The sequence below is a fragment of the Oxyura jamaicensis genome, chromosome 2 (assembly GCF_011077185.1).
Source record: "Oxyura jamaicensis isolate SHBP4307 breed ruddy duck chromosome 2, BPBGC_Ojam_1.0, whole genome shotgun sequence".
Classification (NCBI taxonomy): Eukaryota; Metazoa; Chordata; class Aves; order Anseriformes; family Anatidae; genus Oxyura; species Oxyura jamaicensis.
This window is the reverse complement of record NC_048894.1, coordinates 26,817,814-26,839,733: the sequence shown is the minus strand read 5'-3', so window position 1 is coordinate 26,839,733 and position 21,920 is coordinate 26,817,814. Positions and strand designations below refer to the sequence as shown.

General features: G+C 40.7%; 1 protein-coding gene across 1 annotated transcript; it reads left to right on the top strand.

Moving 5' to 3' along the window:
- Window positions 1–674: 674 nt before the first annotated feature.
- Window positions 675–18,265, top strand: ASNS (asparagine synthetase (glutamine-hydrolyzing)). The gene is made up of 12 exons (XM_035318290.1): window positions 675–809; window positions 2,155–2,422; window positions 4,913–5,150; window positions 6,952–7,137; window positions 7,519–7,620; window positions 9,781–9,908; window positions 10,716–10,842; window positions 12,241–12,347; window positions 12,932–13,032; window positions 14,906–14,987; window positions 15,252–15,407; window positions 16,771–18,265. The coding sequence occupies exons 2-12, from the start codon at window positions 2,174–2,176 to the stop codon at window positions 16,978–16,980; spliced, it is 1,686 nt and encodes a 561-aa protein (XP_035174181.1). The 5' UTR covers window positions 675–809; window positions 2,155–2,173; the 3' UTR covers window positions 16,981–18,265.
- Window positions 18,266–21,920: the final 3,655 nt, after the last annotated feature.

Sequence of the window (21,920 nt, the reverse complement as noted above, 5' to 3'; positions counted from 1 at the left end):
AAAGGGTTCTTAATGGTCCTTTTAAAATTCTACGCACAGATCCCCTGACTGCTGAGTCTCTACAACCTGAGGAATTTTATGCACTGCACTGCAGTTTTAAACCAAGTCCACTAAAGCAAGCCATGAAACCGCAGTGCATGTAAATGACTACTAATGGCACTCCTGAAGCGTGTGTGGAGCATAAAGGTTCCCACTTAGCACCTCACTTCCTGGTCTTCCGAGCTGAATTTAATTCACTTTAGCGCTCTCAAAGGCAAAAAGGCAAAACTGCCCCTTAATGAAGTTCAGGCAGCCACCAGAACGCCTTTATCTATAGCATCCTTTATTCAAAACCGAGTTTCCCCCAGCAAACTCCTCAGTGAACGCTTCTGAAGGTATCGACTCTGTAGGCGCTCCCTCTTCCGAGCGACAAATAAATAAATAAAGCGGCTTTAGGGCAACCACGCGGGGATCTCTGATGGCTGCTCATCGCCCTTAGCGACCTAAGGGCCCGGCACCGCCTGGAGGGACGTGTTCTAACGCAGGAGAAGGCAGAAAGCCGGATGCCGAGGCCGGAGGCTCAGCCCCGGGCGGCGGGTGCCGGACGGAGGCCGCGCCCCAGGCCTAGCGGCTCCGGGGGCGGCCGGGGCCCATGAGGGCCGCTCGGCTGCAGGGAGGGAGCCGCATGATGAAACCTGGCGGCGGATTTCAGCAGCAGCAGCAGGCGGCGGGGGAGGAGCCCGGCGGCCGGCTCTGGCTGCCTGGCACGGCGCAGAGCCGCCTCTTCCTCCCCACGCCGCAGCGAGAACGGCGGCTCTGCCCGGCACTCGGTAAGCGCCCGGGCGGCGGCTGCTGGCCGGCCGGGCACCGGCGGCGCCGCTGCTGCCCCGCATCGCGCCTCGGGAGCGAGGGGCTCCGGGGCCGCGCCCGGGGCCGCGCCCGGGGCCGCTGCAGCCGGCCGGGGAAGGAAGGAAGGAGCGGCCGCGGCCCGCTGCCGCGTGGTGCCCGGGGAGCCGGGCGTGCTCGGCGGGCGCCGCGGGGTGGCAGGGGCATAGCCGCGGGGTCCGGGCTGCTGGGATTCGGGGGGGAGCCCGGGGGAAAGGGGGTGGTGCGTCGGCTGGGGAGCGGTGCTCAGCGAAACGAGCGGGGCAGGAGGGATTTATTTCCCTCGTGGTGTCTGCTGTTAGCTGCCCCGAGTCACCCGGCAGGGCCGGAGGCACGCTCTGATGGCGCCAAGGGAGCGAACTTTCCCCTCTCCTGTTATTAACCCTGCCTCTCGCAGGCTGCGTGCATCCCCCCTGCGGCTGGCTCTGTGGGGCATCACCCCCTGCTTGTCATCGTCCCCTGCCATGTCCCCGTGCTGAGACCCCAGCGTGCCCAGCTGGGACCCGGTGTGTTGGGTGGCAGGGCGTCAGCCCCTGCCCAGCTGCAGGGGAGAAGGGGCTGGGGAGGGGGGTCCCAAGCCCCAGGGTTGCTCCCTGAGGCTCCCCAGGGAGTGCCCTGAAGGTCCCAAGTCCCGGGGAAGCGCTTGGGGCCTTCAGCTGTGGTTTGGCTTCTGCAGCTGGTATAATTGCTGGGTCTGTGCCTGTTCTGTTGGCTGAGAGCATGGAAGGAGTTGTTGCCCAGGTAGTGTAACTGGGTAAACAGCTTTTTACCTAAGTACCTCAACGCAAGGAGAAGTGCTTGGGCTTGTTTCATTTCTAACCACGGAGTTACTTACCTTCATGCCGTGGTACGCTGCAGTAAAGGGAGAACGGCTCTCTTCTGAAAGAGTTGGAAGGATCTGTTGGTGTGATGTTACTTCAGCGGGTCATGGCCAATGCCCAGTAATAAATTGTTCTGTTTGTGCTCAGTGGAAAAAATAAAATAAAATAACCTCATAACCTAAATGTAAGTTTAAACTGAATTTCTTGAGCTGGACAAAGATTGCTTATCATATTGTGGGAAACTTTTTTACCTTATGTTGATAAAATCTGCTACCTTCTTCATCAGTTCTCTTTATAGTCCAACAACCGATAGTCTACTTTTGGTACCTGGGTGTTGTATCTCTGCTTTGTAGGTGTCATCTACTGCATATAGGTCAGGCTGATGGTTGGACTTGATCTTGGAGGTCTGTTCCAACTTAGATGATGCTGTGATGCTATTTTTTTAATTGAACACATTCTTTGTTTTTAGTTAACTCAACAACTTCACCATGTGTGGTATCTGGGCCCTGTTTGGAAGCGATGAGTGCCTTTCTGTCCAGTGTCTAAGTGCCATGAAGATCGCACATAGAGGTCCCGATGCATTTCGTTTCGAGAACGTCAATGGATTCACCAACTGTTGTTTTGGTTTCCATCGCCTCGCGGTTGTTGATCAGCTGTATGGCATGCAGCCTATCCGGGTGAAGAAGTTCCCTTATCTGTGGCTGTGTTACAATGGAGAAATCTACAATTTCAAACAGGTAAGTGTTGTGGGGATCGTGCAGTATTTTCTTTTTTATTTCAAAACTGGTAGGTATTCAGAAATTGTTTAAAACATGGTGGACTAAAATATCAGAAAAAAAAAAAAGCTATCAGATGAAGGAAGAAAAAAGGAAGAAAAATTTCAGGATAAGCTGTCAATCTGTGGTGGCTTAGATTGTGGCAGTCTTTAATACTGAAAAATCCCTTTTTAAATGACAAGAAACGAAATAGTATTTGCATCTATAGGTTTGAACTTAAAACAAAGGTTCATTCTTCATTAATCATTCAGGAGGGAAATTCCAAGCCCCCTTTCTCACCCTCCTTCCTCTTCATAATACAAATGATTTTAGAGTGTCTTGCACATCTGTTATTTTGGGTCCTTCTCCAGTCTGTCAGGTATTTCGTTTTCGCTTCTGCATGTCAATCTGGATGGGACATGTCAGTTATTAACTTAAAGCAGGAATGCTTATGTGTTTCTGTAACAACAACAAGCACTAGGGAGAAGTTTCCTGTAGGCCACCAAAGTCCTTAGGTGTCTGCAGCTTAAGGCAGAAGCTTTGTGGGGTTTTTGAGAGTCACCTAAACAAGTCTCTAGGGCACAAAACAAGCTGCAACTCTGTCCTGTGTCAGAATATCCCTGACAGGTATGATATTGCTGCTGAGCATTGTCTGTGTGCCTCTCTCCCAGTGCTGAGATGTCCGTAGTGCCTGTGTTGCTCATAAAGGGAAGTGATTTAATTCTTCTGAATTTAGCGTATAGTGCGGCTTGCGGTTTTTGACTGATCCTGAATCATGCTGAAACTGAATGCCTAAAATGGATCATAAATTAACCATGGTAGTATCAGAAATCTACAAATAATCTGAGGTGTCAGTACTTCTAATACAATGCGTTTTTGAAGTCAGGTTACTGTCAGTGGTGTCATTGGGAATTTGACTGAAAAGAAAGGAGATTATTATTTAATCTTGTAAGTATCTGGCTCTACAACTGTCTCAAAGAAAGTTGTAGCGGAGTGGGGGTTGGTCTCTTCTCCCAAGCAATAGGACAAGAGAAAATGGCCTCAAGTTGTACCAGGGGAAGTTTAGCTTGGTTGTTAGGAAAAAATTCTTCACTGAAAGGGTTGTGAGGTGTTGGAACAGGAAAGTGGTTGAGTCACCATCCCCGGAGCTATTCAAAAGATATATGTAGATGTGCTTAGGAACATGGCTTAGTGGTAGACTTGGCAGTGCTAGGTTAACAGTTGGACCTGATGATCTTGAAGGTCTTTTCCAACTTAAGTGGTTCTAAGATTCTGTGTATGACAGGGCAAAGTGTATGTGAAATGTGTCAGCAGGCTATAGTATTTGTTGTGTTTTGCATTGTGTTTTGTTTTTTTTCTTTTGCTGCTGCTGAAAGGAGTAAAAATCACTCCCAGTTAGGTTACACATGGAAACCTAAGGGGAATTTAATTATATAAAACTTGCATTACCATCAGTAGGAATTTGTTCAGTTGCTTTTGCTGCCTTGGTTAGCTGCCTTCTTTATAAATAAATTTTTGTTTCAGGCTTTCAGCTGCAAATATACCTCCGAAACCTACCTAGGAAAAAATCATTGAAGAAACAGCCATCTTGTTTAGTGCAATGGCTTAGTTATTTTAATATTGAATCAGTTTGAGCCAACTCTGTGTTCCATGAATAGCAATTGAAACCAAAGAACATAATTTAAAATGCAAAATCATTGGTTATTGGGGTTTCTTCATTTATTTATTTTTTTAGTGTTCTATTGAAGCTGTTACCCCCACTTCACCCCAAGTGTCTGGAAGATGTTGAAGGGCCTTTAAAAGTAGCACCACAAGAACACAAAATATATAGTTGGTCTAATTTAGTCTGACAGCTGGTTTCCTCCTCCCCTACTTCACCTGCACAGGCAAAGTGAAAAGGTTAGTTTGAAGAATGGAAAATTATGCAGAAGGAAATACTCTGTGCGTAAAAAAACACTGAAGAATTGCAGTAACTGCACAAATAAAGCATAGTTTGTTTCTGAAGTACTTTACTCTGCAGAGATGTTACCTGTGTCAATGTGTTGGAGGGCAGAGAGCGTTAAGTAAATGTTGCTATCTCTATTATCTGACAAGAAAGTGGTACTGAGAGATCTGAGACTACAAGAAATGCTGTTGTTTTCTGTTTCTGGTCCTATTTTGAGTTGGATTTTTAGAACCAGTGCTTGCCTCCTCCTGCCATTTGTCCATGGAGATGGGGAGGCTAAACCAGCGTCATGTTTTTGTAGTTTTACAACCCCAAATAGAAATACTTATCTGAAAAACTGCTGTAATGCACATTGCTTAAGACTACAGAGTCAATCTGTGTTGGATGAGATGATCTTGGATAGTATTTTGAATATGAAAGTCTCCTTTCCTTCACGGGCAGAAATGTTTATGTTGTGTGTTTTTTTTTCAGGTAATAAGCAATGTTTGTCAATGCTTATTTGTCTTTTTCTATTTACCTTTTCTTAGTTGCAGAAGCAGTTTGGATTTGAATATCAAACACTAGTGGATGGTGAGGTCATCCTTCATCTTTACAACAAAGGAGGAATAGAACAAACGGCATCCATGCTGGATGGTGTATTTGCTTTCATCCTTCTGGACACAGCAAACAGAAAAGTGTTTCTGGCGAGAGATACCTATGGAGTCAGACCACTGTTTAAGGTGCTGACTGATGATGGATTTTTGGGTGTCTGTTCTGAGGCAAAAGGTAAAAACAGTTGTGTTTAGTGCCTAAATAAACTTAGGTGTTGTTATTGGAGACAACTTCTTTGTCAGGCTCTCCTAAGTGTGACGAGAAAGTGAACTGTAAGTTCAGTAATAAATGAATTATATTTAGTAGTATAAAATCTATGCATCATTAAAACAAAAAGCCACAGAGAGTAACCTTTAAAGACATTTAATTATCTTTAATATCCCTAAAATAATTTGCATATTGGGCCTAAGCTGCCTTCCGTTACCCCAAAGTTGAATGTAGCCTATAGAGTTAGGCTAGATTTATGTTACAATAAATTATGCAAGTATTTGTTCCTGGCATTCTGGAGTGAACTGGGAAATGATGCCTAAGAACTGCTAATCTGTAAAAGCCAAGAATTTTAAAACCCTACTGAAATTTCCTACATCCTTGGATATTTTCTTATTTAATGAACTTTTTTTCCCTTTGAGATGACACCTTACTGTTCTGTTTTTTTTTTGTTTGTTTGTTTGTTTTTTTTTAACCTAATTCTTTCCAGTCACCATAAATAATGCCAAAAGTGAATTTCTTGCCTAAAATGCCTTCTGACTAAAACGGACTTTCATGATTTTATTATCAGACTCTGAAGTAAGTTGACTCTGCTACTAGTAGTGCTAAGTGTTGCCACAGCTGTACTGTCTCTGGTTCTTCAAGAGGAAGAAAGGAAGTGATTATTTTAGGAACGGTATCCTCTAACACTCACTGCGGATTGCCAGTCTGTCTCTAATAGTAACTTAGGAACTTCTTTGTAGAATTCTTCAAGTAGCTTCTGAGTGACCAACAGGTGCAAAACATCCTCTTTCACAAGAGGAGTGGACATAAGTTTTGGCCACAAGTCTGATTCTTGGCTTCTGTTAAGCAACAGTGTAGATGAGTCTGAAACTGATGAGTTATGAGATCAGTAAATCAGTGTCAATTAAGCAGTTACTTCAGTGATAAAGATTTATTACAACCCCCTTATTAGCTTGACTACACTTAATTTTTAACATAAAATCAGTTATTAACTCTTCTGAATTGTCATAAGCATCTTAGATCTTGACCTGGACATCATGTATTCAGTCAAAGGAGTGAAGTGCTTCTTATCAATGAGCTGAATCACACTTCCTTTGTATGCTGTCAGCCTCAGCTTGAAATTGCACAGATCTGGCTGTGCAAACTGCCAGAAGCAGAATCATGCTCCATAGTGGCAAGCTGGGCGTACCACTTCCTGGATGAGAGGTCTCTAATCTCTAGGTATTTTACAAAAAGGAGAAGTGGTGTTTTGTCACCATGCTCTCTAAAGGAGAGGTTATACCTGCCTCTCTTCAGAAGACTAATTGTGTAGTGATTTAAGGTGTTTTTGTCTCTAAATGCTACAGGAGATGAAATTTCAGGCCTCTGCATGTCACAACTGTTTTTTTTCCACTGATTGCAGCAGTAGCTTATCATCCAGTTCTGGATTGTGTATATCTCACTGTCCCACATGTAGGGGCCTAACAATTTATTCTGATCTCTAAGTACCTGAAAGCGAAGTGTTGTGTTTACATTGCCCTCTCCAGCCATGCTGTGGATGAGGAACCCAAGGACACTGCATTTTTCCCTCTACCTTCCTTTAAACCAGGGCAGACTCAGACTCCCAGAATGATATTTTTATACCAAATTTAGGATCTGGAGAAAATATTTGTATATCGTTTTAGTAGCAGGGTTGTTGGGTGAGGTATGGCTTAGCCAATCTAGGCTAAAAACTCTGTAACTCTTTTTGTAACTTTTTTTGTTGTTGCTCCTGTTTTATCTATAGGACTTATGAACTTAAAGCATTCAGCATCCTTATTTCCCAAAGTGGAACCATTTCTTCCGGGACATTATGAAGTGCTGGATTTGAAGCCCTCTGGCAAGGTTGCATCAGTAGAATTAGTAAAATTTCATAGCTATAAAGATGAACCACTCCATGCGGCTTGTGATACAGTGGAAAATCTACCTTCAGGTAGTACAGCAAAACATTTGCCTGTTAATTCTGATTAAAAAGTGGAGGAAAATCATAATCTTTGAACATGAAGCTTGACCTGATTGTTTTTTAAAATGTTCCATTTGCAAAAAATGAAAGAACCTTTATAATGTAGGAAGCTGAGAATCATTTTTGAAGATAGTTATGTACAAAGATATATGAACTTGCATGCCCTTATTATCAAAGGAGATTCAGACAAATAAATAAATAAATATACATATTTCCTAATCACACAATGCACAATGCAGCCAATTTTAAGCAGCACTGTTAATGATTTTGCTGTTTTTTGTTTTTTTTTTGTTTGTTTGTTTGGTGTTTTTTTTGTTTGTTTGTTTTGTTTTGTTTTTCTTTCCTGGACAGGCTTTGATCTTGAAACAGTGAAAAGTAACATCCGTATTCTGTTTGAAAATGCTGTTAGAAAGCGTTTGATGGCTCACAGAAGGATTGGTTGTCTTTTGTCAGGTAAGTAGCAATAATTCCAGTGATTCCATCTTTTCTCACTTCCACACATCATCTACTAGTTAGAAGAAAGTAAACGGACTGTTCTGCTGTGAGGTACCTGAAGTGATCTGAATCTTCATTTGCTTTCTTGGTTACAGAGAACTTGGTGGTTTGTGACAAAATTTTTTCCAGTTTACGGATATCTTGAAAGTCTTGCTTTTAAAGTTTAGAGCTGGGATGTTGTCTTGTTGAGACACTGACCATTTTTAACAAAGAAGAAACAAAGATAGTAGTCATATTGAAAAGTCACCAAAAATCCTCTTAAACATCTAAGATTTATGCTTGGGTTGATGTCTAAAAAAGTTCACTTTGCACTAAATGAGCTTAGAGAAAGGCACATTTCAGATAGAACTTAGTTTCTCTTGTTTGCTTGTCACCACCTTCTTTGCTTTAGCTTCCATCCCAAACTGCTCTTGATTTACCAAATGGCAGTGGAGCATCTGGACCATAATTATTTAGTACACTTTTTTTCAGGTGATGTAATAGCTTGTGGTTCAAGAACTTGTTCTCTGACTTAGCTGATCACTACTGTGATTTGGTGGCTCAGTCTTGTAGAGGTAAGGCTTTGTAGCCATGGGATGGACATCTTATTCACTGTGTTTTTGTAGCACTTTGTACTTGTGGTTAGAGATCTGGTATGCTATTCATTCACGCACTGAGCGTCCATAATTACACTCATTTATCACATACTCTATTAAGTGTGCATCTGAATGAGAGAGAACTGAACAGGAAATACTGTTGGAGTATTTCCTTACTGTGGCATCATAAAAAGTAGGAGGAAAGTAAATGAAGCAGAGACATGCAGAGCTGGAACATCCCAGCCTCAGTAAAAAAGCCTGTTTCAAAAACGAATTTCAGATATAAAATCAGAGGACGGTCAGCTCCTTGGATCCACGTGCACGCTGTGTATCTGTGGTAAATCTAATGTCCTGGGCTGATACAATACCAGAGTATCTCCATGCTTCACAATTTTGAGTATGCTTAGAGCATCACAGTTAGAGAAGTGCTTGTACTTCCAATCACAAAGGGAGCTCCTCAAGTTCACAGTGGAAACTCAGGTGTTCATTTCCCCAGTTTTCACATCCCAAGCGCTTGGTTTGATTTCTACACTTTCCTTATTTCTTTGCACTTTGCATGTCTTTTTCTAGAGGAGAAGGTTTTTGTCAGGGAAGCATTCCTAGAAAGGGAATCAGGGTGGGAACGGATGCGAGTGCACTCAGCTGAAAAAACACGTGCAGAGTGTAGGAAGCAGAGAAGAGGATTTTGCCTTCTGCCTGTTAGAACTGCATGCAGGTGTGGGAGCAGAGGTACTGTACTTTGATCAGTACTTCAGAGAGGGAGCAACAAGTAGAAGCAGTCAAGAAGTAATAGGAATAGCTATTCAGAATAAAACGGAGGAGTCTTAGGGCATATCTGGGCACCTTGTGTGCCTCTAGGTGTTTTACTGTCTGTCTTCTATACTATTGAAATCCTTCCCCTATCCTCCTTTGGGAAAGAAGATGAGGAGAAAATAATAGTATCGCTAGTGAATCTTTCAATTTTGATGTGGTTACAAAGGTTAATTTCACTGAAAAAGTTAGACATGCTTTTGAAAAACGATTGGGGAAGAGTGGAATCCTTTAACTGAATGTTCTGTTGTAGGTCAAATATTTTGTTTGACTTTTACTTGATTCTGTTTGATTCATACAACAAATCAAAAAAATTATATAGTTTTATTGTTACAGTATCAAATGTGTAGGTAGGAAGAGGATGGAGAGCAGTTTTGGAATGAAGAGTAATCCCAATTGTAGCAGAGTTGAAAAGGGACGTCTCTAGTGATACAATGACTTCAGAATACTTTTTGTCTTAATGCAGGATTTACATTGATACTTTTGACATCAAAACTTACAGAAGATGTAACTTACTGAAGATGTTCCAATAAAGGCATATGATGATCTTGTTAAGCAGGGCAAACTTTTACAAGAACTACCTTAGATTCACGTTGCTTAAAAATGAAACCCGTTCATAAGATTCAACTATCTAGAGTTGGTTCCCTTAAAGGGAAACAAAAAAAAGTCAAACACCTAACCAAGAAATGTGGTTTATCAGGGTGTTTTTTTTTGTTTGCTTGTTTTTTTAAAGGGGGCTTAGATTCCAGTTTGGTTGCAGCCATTCTTCTGAAACTGATGAAAGAAATGAACATCAATTATCCATTACAAACCTTTGCAATTGGAATGGAAAACAGCCCTGATTTACTGGCTGCCAGAAAGGTACAGTAAATGTGGCTTCCACTTTGTTTGCAGTTGCTGAATGTTAAACAATGTAAAATAATGGTACTGACTTCACAGTGTGGTATTGATTGTAATGCTGATTATTATTCATTTATTGCTATGATGCAAATCAGTTTGCAGTAAATCATTTAGTATGACATTGCTGCTTAGTTAAATCTTAAGAAAGAGATAACTCGAGTATTAGCCATTTTTTCTTCCTTTTGGAAGACTTTTTTTGTGATTATTATTGCATTGTTACCAACAGGACAGTCCTTCAGAGTTGTCCCAATTCTGCCTCTAGGTTTTACAGTCTATCATCATGCTATTGCTCCTGTGCTACAACATTTGTATATATGTTAAATGTTGCAAGTTAATTGTCAGTTTATTGAATTTAGAGCCTTGTACAAACTGTAGGATATCCATTGGACAGGATAACTGTAGGATATACTTTGGGTGTCCAGCCTGTTAAGGCTTTTGAGCTGCTTTTTCTTTTCAGAGCAAATTTCAAAACATTTAGATCCTCTGCAGATTCTGTTAGGCCTTGGACAGATAGGTGGATGTTCTGTTGTAGTCATGATTGAACTCTGTGTAATTAGGGAGACTGCGTTCCCTTTGGTGAACTAAGTCAGAGCGGTTGCTCCAGTGTCACCTTTTCTTGGCCTTATGTCATCTCATTCTCGATGTGGCAGAAGGAAACTAGCTGATGCTTCCAGTGTGTGTGTAAAATGGGTGTGTAAAACACACAAAATGTGGTTAAAAGATATTTTTGTAGAAAAGCAATACATTATTGTAACCTTTTACACACAGGTGGCAGCACATATAGGCAGTGAACATCATGAAGTAATATTTAATTCTGAAGAGGGAATTCAGGCAATCGAGGAGGTTATCTTCTCCTTGGAGACCTATGACATAACAACAGTAAGAGCTTCAATCGGTAAGATTTTTATTAGCATTTTTTGCTTTATGTTGCTTGAATAAATTTTATTCAAAACCTTGTAGTCATGTACTAGATCCTTTAGCTGTTGTAGAACTTGGGAACTGAGAGTCCCAAGTTCTGCTCCCCAGTCTTGTCTGTGACCTCAAAATGAGGCTAAATGAGTTATTAGTTTCAGAGTCACTGACTGTGTAAACGTTGTCAAGAGCTGTTCCTGAAGCTTTGGGATGAAAAAGAAACATGATTAAAAAAAATACATCTACATGTCTTGGTTTTCTATTCTGATAAATATGAGCTTTGGAGGAAGGGAGAAAATCTGCAGGCTGTCTGAGTCTTAACCTGTATTTGAGGCTCAGTGTCTGGGTCACTGAATGTTACGATAGCAAAACAGCCATGATTACCCCATTTCTTGAATAATTTTAATATTGACGTAAAGTATTTCTTGTGACCCTCTAGTAATACATATACACTTAAGTAGGCTTCTAATGTATATTTGATTTTGAGAAATGACAGAAGCCACCAGCAGGTCCTTAAAAAGGATTACCAACATGATAAGAATGAAAAACCCTTATCTAATGAGGCCTTCTGTGTAATGCCAGTTAAGGCATTTTACTCAGTTACTCTTGTGTCAGTGTAAAGCATTGTAAACAAGCTAATTCACCAAACAGGCAAGACAGTTTTGAAAACTGTATGGGATAAGAAGCTAGAATTGCTGTGTGAAATACTGAAAATGTTTGTTTAAGAATGTAGGCAACTTTTCATCTGCCATCCTTCTTCCTTTGCGATTCTTGTTTAGTCTGAAATACAGCAAAATAAGACCTTTCCAATAGGTCTCTAATACTTCTGTTATAAAAGTTTATTGTTTAGAAAGATGTAATGAGGGGAAGACATAATTCTGGTTAATAACACTTTTTTTTTTTTTTTAAAAAAAAAAAAAAAAAAAAGGATAAAATGGACTCATCTACTTCAATCCATAGTGGCAGAGAGCTAAGCAGCAACTTTTGCTGGTATTTTTGTTCTCCAAAACGAGGAAGTTTGTTCAGGACTACGCTGGAGTTACTCTTGTGCTTAATTTCTAGTTGAGACAGAAGAACTCCACTATGTGTTCCTACGGGAATCCTCCAGCATTCCCAGGATCACGAACACATACACACATGCACCTTTCTCGTATTTTGAGGGCCAAGTATAAGTACACGGTTTAGATCTCTTTGCAGCACATGGTTTGTGTGGCTAGTGATGGCTTTGAGTAACAACGAGATATTATGTTAGTGTATTGAAGCTGTTTGCTACAGAAGAACGTATTGTTGGAGAGAAACTTCCAAAATGCTAAATTAAATCTGTACTAACTGAATATAACATATCTATAGCTCTATTTTAATAACTTTCTCCTTTTTTAAGGTATGTATCTTGTCTCCAAATACATACGCAAGAAAACAGACAGCGTGGTCATCTTTTCAGGAGAAGGCTCAGATGAGCTGACACAAGGATATATATATTTCCATAAGGTAAATACATTTTCTGTTCAACAGTCCCTTGAACTTATTGTTCTCCCCTTCAACAGAAAACTTCTACTGAGATTTTAAGGTGTGAAGTTTGATAGTTTTGAGAGTACAGCTGTATGTTTATTGAGACTTTCTCCTGAGGTGGCATAAAATCCAAGGGATTCGATTTAACCACTTGAAAAATAACTTTTAAACTTCAAACTTGCTGAGATTATTTCTTGTGTGTATTCTTTGCTAGTTCTGAGATCGTGTCAATCCTAAATAATCTCCTGAAAATTAAGATAATCAAAATTATTGCTTCTATATAGACAATGATGTATTTGCAAAGGCATGTAAAGAACTTATACCTTTTATTGTGCTTGAAGAGAGATTATTTATATAAGTAGGTAGTAGGGAATCCCAGTGTGCAAGTTGCATATATTTTTGCTTGCTGTCAAAGATTAGCTTGGCATGCTTAAATTCTCGCTAAGGTATGTCACAGGTCTGTACGCGGTGATCACTGCAACGCAAATGCAACTCAGCAAGCAATGGTTCCCTTGCTGCAGCTGTGTTAGGTCTGTGTGCTACATACATGTGTCTGGTTACAGGCGCCATCTCCCGAAGAAGCTGCAGAAGAGAGTGAGAGGCTTCTGAAGGAGCTCTACCTGTTCGATGTACTTCGTGCGGACAGAACTACTGCAGCACATGGGTAAAGTGTAGTCTCTTGGATGATGACAAAACGTGATTTAAGGGTCTAAGTGGATCATAGAATTACAGAATGGTTTGGATTGGAAGAGACCGTGAAGATCATTGAGTTCCAGCCCCCTGCCATGGGCAGGGATGCCTCCTGTCAGACCAAGTTGCCCAGGGCCTCATTCAGACTGGCCTTGAACACCTCCAGGGATGGGGCATCCACAGCTTCTCTGGGCAGTCTGTGCCAGTGCCTCACCACCCTCAGAGTCAAGAATTTCTTCTGAATATCTAATCTAAAACCATTAGATGGTTTATCTAATCTAAAACCATCTTTTAGTTTAAAACCATTACTCCTTGTCCTATCACTCTACTCCCTGACAAAGAGTCCCTCCCCAGCTTTCCTGTAGGCCCCGTTAAGGTACTGGAAGGCCACTACAAAGTTTCCCTGGAGCCTTCTCCAGACTGAACAACCACAACTCCCTTAGCCTGTCTTCATAGGATAGGTGCTCGAGCCTCTGAGCATCCTTGTGGCTTTCCTCTGGATTTGTTCTAGTAGGTCCATGTCCTTCCTGTGCTGGGTGCGCCAGAGCTGAATGCAGGGTTCCAGGTCTCACAAGAGCAGAACAGAGGGAGAGAATCCCCTCTCTCACCCTGCTGGCCATGCTGCTTTTCATGCATACAGGATACAGTTAGCTTTCTGGGCTGCGAGCATGCATTGACAACTCATATTTTTCTGTCCACCTGTACCTCAGCTCCTTCTCCTCAGGGTTACTCTCTATCCAGTCATCCCCCACCCTATATTGATGCTTGGGATTGCCCCAGCCCAGATGCGGGAGCAATGCAAGATTGGTCTTGTTGAACTTCATGAAGTTTGCACAGGCCTACCTCTCGAGCCTGTCAAAAAGGTTCCTAAAAATAAGTTCATAAAGGATCATAAAAGTTCTTCCACCATTGAGGAAATTGTATCAGTTACTTGTTGCTGTTTGAATTACTAAATGATGCAGAATATTGTGACACAGGATGACTTTATTCTTAGTGTCCAGGTCTAAACTACTCCAGGAGGAACATCAGAGCCATAGTAGCAAATTGCTTGCAGCCCGTACACTGCTTCAACTCTGTGTCTAGTATAAAATCTCCATCTGACTTTGAGGCTAGGTAGCTTAATGTCTCTTGAGGGGAAATACTGAGAGGGGTTCTTCCTACCAAATACCGAGTTACTGTAAGTTTATTTGTTGCCTCCATTACTCTAATTTCAGTGTCTAAAAGTCATGTTATGTATACGAGAATGTAAGTGTGAAGTCTTTGTACTTGTATACTTGCTACTGACATAGGAGAGAACTCAGTGTGCAAATACTTCAGGATCAGTAGGCAGTAGCATAATAATCATACAGGCTCCTTTTAATTGTCTTTTGAAAATACAAACAAATGCAGATTGTAGAAATGACTGCGGGAATCTTTGCTTGGTTCTGTGACATCTTTACAAATACTGATGCAAATCCCAGTCAGCAACTTGCAGGTTCTTGGTAGTTCTCTGGGGACAACAGCATTGTTCAGTGTGGGTTTTGCATTTGTTTTTTACATGAAACCACAGATGTTGCAAATCCTGTAGGACTGTAGTCTGGAAATCATTGTACTAGAAGTCATCCAGCAGATGGCATCATAGATCATCTGAGATCCGTAGTTAGTCCATTCAGACAATAAATTTAACTTTCAAGATCGATTAATTAAATGAGCTAGTAATGAATGTGCAAGTGAAATGTCTTTCATGTAAAAGCAGGTAACCTTGTATTTATGTGAAAGACAAAGAAAGCTTGTATGCTAGGGAATTTATAAGTGGATGATGTGTTGGATTAACTCAGTGTTGTTTTTGCTTTTTTTCCACTGTTTAGTCTTGAACTGAGAGTCCCATTTTTGGATCATCGTTTTACTTCTTATTATTTATCTCTACCAGCAGAAATGCGAACCCCAAAGGTATGTAAAACTAGGGTTGGACCCAAATGTAAGCTTAGAACACATATACATTTATTTGTAAGCATGACTGAATTGCTGAATTCAGTGTTTGAGACCAAAGCCAAGCATGCTCTTAAATGTTTTGCTGGATTGTTGGACTCTTGGGAATCCTTTTCTGAGCAGACATTCTGGAAGTAACCCATTTCTTAGTCAAGTATTTAAATCATTGTACTGCAGTTCTGCATTGTACTGATGCTCATGGCTTGTTTGATGTTCTGCAAACAGAATGGAATTGAAAAATACCTTTTAAGACAGTCCTTTGAAGACTCCAACTTACTTCCCAAAGAAATACTCTGGAGACCCAAAGAAGCTTTCAGTGATGGTATAACATCAGTGAAGAAATCCTGGTTTTCTATTCTTCAGGACTATATTGATCAACAGGTATAGTACCACCTTTTTTGTTTGTTTGTTTGTCACATTTAAGTCTATTGAGATGTTGCTGCCAACGAGAGGCAGGTCATATGCTTAGTTGGGAGAATAAATCTGGGTATGACAGTAACTTGAGTTTTGTGGTGGAGGAGCAAGATAAATTTTAATCAACAGTCTTCCAGCTACCTGTGTTGCGTAAAGGCATTTGAAACCGTAGGTACAAAGAAATGTTAGAGCCTGACAGAAATGACTGTTTAGGGAAATGAGAATCATGTAAGTATCTGGATTGCAAATTAGATTGTGTGTTGGCAAACACAATTTCTGGACTAAATTTCTGAAGCAGCTGCTTCAGCTGAAGACACTTAGTTGCATGAACTTATTCTGTAGCTGAACAGTAGTATAACGACTTCATAACGTCCTTTCTTACTTTATTTGCTTTTTCCAAGATAGTGCCTAGCTAAGTCTTTTTGCTTTTTAATGCATCTCCTTGCATTGCTATCCACTGAATATTTAAGCATTTTTGCACTGGACAAAGCATAATCTCCAGTGTATGGAGGCAGTTTGATCATAGAGAGGAAGGATTAAGAACTCATTTTACACTGCAGCTGTTATACACAAATACGTGTAATTGGGCCTATGGATGAGTATTTGTCTGTCCTACCATCAGCTGCTTGTATCCCACTTTCCTTCTCTACTATATCCACAGACAAGAAAGTGGTTGGGTCATGCAGCAGCGTTGTGCTTCCCCTACTGAGCCTGTACAATTGTAGTAGGGGCAAATTTCTTTCATGGCTGTGGGGAGTTAGATAGCATGTTGGCAGGGAAAGCTGCTTTAGAAATTACCTCAACTGGTGCAACTTTTCACCCTCCTTTCTTAGCCAGCTTAGCAGCTGCAGGTGTCTTTTGCCTCTGCATCCCAGGTCTTTTGTTGCTAAGAGCCTGGTTATACAAGCAGAGTCAACAGCTCTGTCTGAGCTGAAAAAAAACAGGAAACCACTTACATGGCAAAAGACTGCTTTAAGTTGTGCTAGTTGATTGACAATGAAGAGAAGGATAGAAAAGAAGGTCATAGGGGTTTTTTGAGCTAACTAACAAAGGTGATTCTATCCCAACGGAAATTACATGTAATACACAGAGAAATATTAACAGCACTGGAAATACAGTTACATAGTCAATATATAGTCCATAAAGACCAAAGGAGCCTATGATAAAAATGCACCTGTGAGAAACCAATGCCTCTAAAATAGATCTATTTATATATATATATTATAGGCATTCAGTGGTGAATCCTTGCATGACTCTAATTTGCAGTAAATTGGTTTGTATAAGTTAGAAATGTATTTGCAGCTTAATTTGAATTTTGCTGTTTTTGTAGGTTGATGACCTTCTGCTTGAAAAGGCAGCGGAGAAATACCCTTTTAATCCTCCTAAAACAAAAGAAAGTTATTATTACCGCCAGATCTTTGAGAAGCACTACCCAGGACGAAGCAGCTGGCTGCCCCACTACTGGATGCCAAGATGGGTTAAAACCGCTGATCCTTCTGCTCGCACACTGAAACATTACAAGTCAGCTGCCCAAGAATAGGCTGTTGAAATAATCCCCCAAATAGAAGTACTGCAAGCAATTTGCATACACTCCACTTTAAAAATAAAATAATAATAAAAAAAGAAATATGCAAACCTAAATCTTAAATGGTCTTTAAGATGCATTTTGACAATGCTACTGGAAATGAGAGCTTTCTGTGGTTAGTATACTATTATAAAATTCACCCTGCTGTACCCAAATTGGGGGATTTATGGGAAAATGCATTATGGAAAAGGAACTACCTTATTCGGCAGCACTGTTCCTTATGCGGTGGCCTCAATTGTATTAATTTGCCTTGCAGTCATTTAATATATTTTATATGAACTCTGGTTTTAGGGCTTGAATAAGGCAAAGTGATGCAAACTGGTGAAGGTCCTTTGAGTGTATGGCAAGTTCACCCTAGCTGTTTAGTGATTTGTTTATCTGGTTGTGGGATTTGGATAGGCTGTCTATATTGTTCTGTTCTGAATGTCTTTGTAACGATTCCCATGAACCTTGGCCTGGTGTTCAAAAGACACATGTAGCTATGCAGAGGTGCTACCTAGAGTTTATAATGGTGGTGGTGCTGGTGCTTATTGAAATTAAATGGAACCTTACTCTTTATTGTAAAGCCACCAGTTGGCCATTTTGAATCTTCTAAATATACCCCAAGTTTAAAGGTACCGTGACTGTTATCAAAGAGCAGAACAGACAAGAAGCTGAGTTACATCTTTGTTTTTAACTCAAGGGCTTCAGTTTTTAAATGTGTTTGTTGTTCTTGAAAACAGAGTGTTAACTGGGTGATTTGTATCTGTCTGATGGAAGTTGCCTGACATAATATTTCAAGAAGTTTTTGACTTATTGTGATAATGTTTCCACCTGTATGTTGGAAAGGTGGACTGTGTTGCTGTTCAGTTCCATATGATCGACTGTGTGGTGGGCCAGCCCTGTTAACCACAGATTTTATTCAGACAAAGCACCTACAAAGACAATGGGATTGGATGCCTTGCTTGGAAAAATGGAAAAAGAGAAAACAAAAAACTTTTTCAGTAAGCATAAAACTTTTCATTCAAACAAATTGCTTTTTATCCAAGACAACTTTTTATTAATTAGTTCGGTACAGGTGTGTGCTTTTTTTTAAAGGTAACGTAAACATGAGGTTGGTCAAAAATATACATGAGTGCTGCAGATCGCCTTGATTAACTTCATGGTTTTGATGAAGTAGTCTAGTTTAATGCCCCTCTCAACAAGGAAACCAAAGCAGCTGCTATTTAAAAGATAAAATATAAGCAATTCTTTTTTAAAAGATCTTGGTAAAATGATTGTCTATTTATTACTCCCCCCCCCCGTCCTAATCCTGCATTGGAGTCTGTTCCAGAAACTTACTGAAACTTCTTGGTGGTGCCATGGAGCCCATGAACTGTCCAGCTTTACTGGTAGTGGCCATATTCTGATTTGCACATACTTGTTTTATGAGCATGGGATATAAGTAAGATAACAAATTGCTGCAGACTTCTTTACATAAGGGGCGCACGCTTGCCTTCTTGTTTTTTCTTTAAAACAGTAAAGTCTATTTTGACTTGGGTGAGGAGTATGGAGTATATTACTTGGGTACTGATGTGTAAAGGTGAGATTTAATACTCACTGTAAACTTCCCGAGGCTCAGATGACAGGAAAAATACCTGCAGTAAAAACAAAAAACAAACAAACAAAAAAACACAACACATTTTCTGGTCTTTAATGTACTTTCTGCTTCAACGTTGTTCACTTGTTCCTCTTTATTTCAGAATTAGTGTTAGGCTCTAGCAGGGATAAGTAACATTGTAGAGCAGCCAGGTATTCAAGGAAATCCAGCATATTTTTTAAAAAATTCATAATGCATTGGGCATTTACATAGCAATGCAAGATCCTGGACTGGTCATCCTAATTATTTTTAGCTTTTTACTGAAGTGCAAAGGATAAATACTGCTTGATGTCTTATTCTTGTTAGAGGTATACATGTAAAGGGTCTTAGGAGCAAAAAGCTATTCATTCGTTCCCATGTATAGGCTTGACTTCTACAGCCTTTCTGACTTCTGTGAAGCTCTGTAGTTTCTTCTTCTTCTTTTTTTTTTTTTTATTTTTTCTGTTTTAAGACCACAGCTACTTGGGATCATCTCCTAGATCGTCTGATAGGAGGGAATGGGATGCAGGTCCAGAATGCCATACTCTCCTGTCTTGTTTTACTTTTTCTGTGGTTGCCTACTTTTCTCACTCCATTTCATTTGTAGGAAATTAAGGTGGACTGTTTTTGACAGCTTGAGGCAGTTAGTTAGACTAGTGTGTCTGAGGCGGAGTGGAGAAGTCAAGTCAGTGGTCCACCTGGGAGGAAGGAGACAGATAACTCCTTGGCTTGCAGGACTGCTGGGGCAGAACCTGTAAGGTTCTTCTTGCAAAGTGATTAAAACAGTGGGACTCTTTTTTGTGGGTTGTTTTTTGCTTTGGATGTTTGCACCGCAGTCTCTCCCTGTTTTGAGAAAGGAGAAATAAACAGTGTATGTGCCAAAGAGAGCACCGCAGCATGTGTCTGCTATTTAAACCCCCAGCTGATTGGCTTCTGTGGGGCTTCACTGACCATCTCCCCATCCAAGTATCTCTAAAAGCAGGTGTATAGAGAAGCTTTCCTGTACAAACAAGTACATAAGAAATGAGGAACACCTGTCAGGATTCTGGATACCTTAATCCATCAGGCAGGGATTTCTAGGTGGGATGGTTTGAAATTATACCAAAATGTTTGAAGCAGTCTCCTTTTAAAATCACAGTAATGTGTAAAAGCAGCCTCTTAGCTTAAGCGAATATAGAGAGCCCTTTGGTGTGGGAAATGTCTTCTGATGAACCTCTGTAAGGTGATGCTTATTTAACTGATTTCACCAAGATTTTAAAAAAATGCTTTTGGAAAGTTAGGTTGAAGGAACCAGTGTTTATGTCTGCTCTGGAATCTAATTACATAGAAAATTTTATTCAAAGTTAGTATCAATCAAGGCTGTCAGGTTTCGGTACTCAGAACTGAGATAAAATGTAGTAAATTGGAGTTAAAAATAAAATGCCAAAAATTATTCTGAGACTCTGGAAGGCTGGACTTAGTCCTTTATTCTGACATAGACCTAATATATGACAAGTAAGTAAAAAAAAATGAGTCATGTAAGGGGGATTAATACAAAGTAAACCTGCGTTTGAACTGGCTGTTGAGCAGTGAACCCAAAAGACTGTGTGGCTGAAGTGCAGGAGAGCCTGCATACCATTATAATGGGTAATGGGTATAATCTCATGGATAATGCTGGTGGACAAATCTGGATAATGTTGGTGACGCATGGAAGGTGGAGGTTCCCATTTAGTTGGAAATCTTTATTTTCATATGACCTAATAAATTATAGTTGGTATAGGGGCTGCGGTTAGGAAGCTCTCAAAAGGCTATGAATGAACCTGGCGTGGTACAGGTAATGGCTCATCTTTTTACAAAGCTTAAAGAAGGAGAGAAGCAACTGAGGAGGAAGATGCAAAGGTGGTTTGTGCTGCTCTGGTAATTTGTAGGTTGGCAGGGTAATTGCTAGCAGAATGGACACAATCAGCTTGTGTATCCTTTTTAAGATCTGTTCACGATACTTCGCCCACCCCTTTGCACCATGCCACTTCCATCTTTCAGTTGGCTAGAAATGCTAAGGGAAAACTAGCAAGGCAGCTGTTTTTTCTTATAATGTATGTTTGGGTTTGGATCTTTTTAAATGCCCAATGAGCTACAACAGAAGATGCCAATGGTACCCTAGGAGCCACCCAATGCACCTGTTTCCCCCATACCTGGGGGTCATAAGAAGAGTTTGCCAGCAGGTTTTCCACTGCAGAGCATCAGACTTTCACCTCTTGCTCTGCATGCATGCTGTGGGGAATGAGCCTGTGCCTGAGGAGGGCAAGGTTTAACTCCAGCAGGCCAAAATCAGTCTGTCCAAGTCTGAGTTTGGACTGAAAGTTATTTTTTCTAGTGGCTTTCTAGCCAGCAGATGGCAGCCGCTGTTAACGTGTTAGTGCAAACAGACTTCATGCATGGTGAAAACTGCTTTCCATCCTGTTTCAGTTGTGCTTGTAGCCTCGTTTTCACACGTGCTTGTTGCTGATTCTCTCTCTCTCTCTTTCTTTCTCTCTCTCTCTTTCTCTCTTTCTCTTTCTCTCTCTCTCTCTCTCTCTCTCTTTCTTTATGAGCTTCATGGAAGTGAATTTAATAAACAGTAAATTAGAAGAGGAGTGAAGATGATGAGGGGAAAAGAAGATTTAATTAATCTTGCTCACAAGATACTGTGCACAGCTTCTTATTCTGGTGCTGCAGGTGAGAAGGCAGCTAAGAGTTGAATACATTAATATTGAGTGCATTCAATATTACATTTGAAAATAATTTAAAAGCGCTTACAATATTATAAATTATAAATGTGAGTTAGAACAGGTATGGAATGCCAGTTCTAAGGACTATGGAAAGTAACGCGGCTGAGGAATGGGAGATGTTGCTTTTACCTCTAAAGTCTGCCCTTCCACCCCATTTTTGTCACAGTTAACATACAGATCATGGGATTTCAGATGGTGTATGACTCTGTACGCCTATGAATCCTCCCAGGAAGTTTTACAGATGTGCATCAGGAAGGTTTAGGGCCATACCTCTGCTTTTTTTTTTTTTTTTTTTTTTTTTTTTCCTCAAAATAATTAGTTTGGTTTTTGAATAAACACTGTAAAATGCAGCACATCATATACATTTAGATTGCCTCTTTATGTAAATGGAGTGGTCCACGTGTTGTTCTGTGAGCTTTATGCAATGACATTCAGCTGCGGAGACTCCAGAGAAAGCAGAATAAACCCTGTCAGGAAATAACATCCTCCAGCAAGTCTGCTGATACAAAGGCAGCACGCAACTGGTTGTCCAGTTTGACCAGCACAGCCTT

Excerpts from the sequence above, each read along its gene's own strand:
- ASNS (XM_035318290.1), top strand. The coding sequence starts at position 2,174 with ATGTGTGGTATCTGGGCCCTGTTTGGAAGCGATGAGTGCCTTTCTGTC. Across the intron at positions 14,988-15,251 it reads CAGAAATGCGAACCCCAAAG|AATGGAATTGAAAAATACCT; the intron begins GTATGTAAAACT and ends TTCTGCAAACAG. Across the intron at positions 15,408-16,770 it reads AGGACTATATTGATCAACAG|GTTGATGACCTTCTGCTTGA; the intron begins GTATAGTACCAC and ends CTGTTTTTGTAG.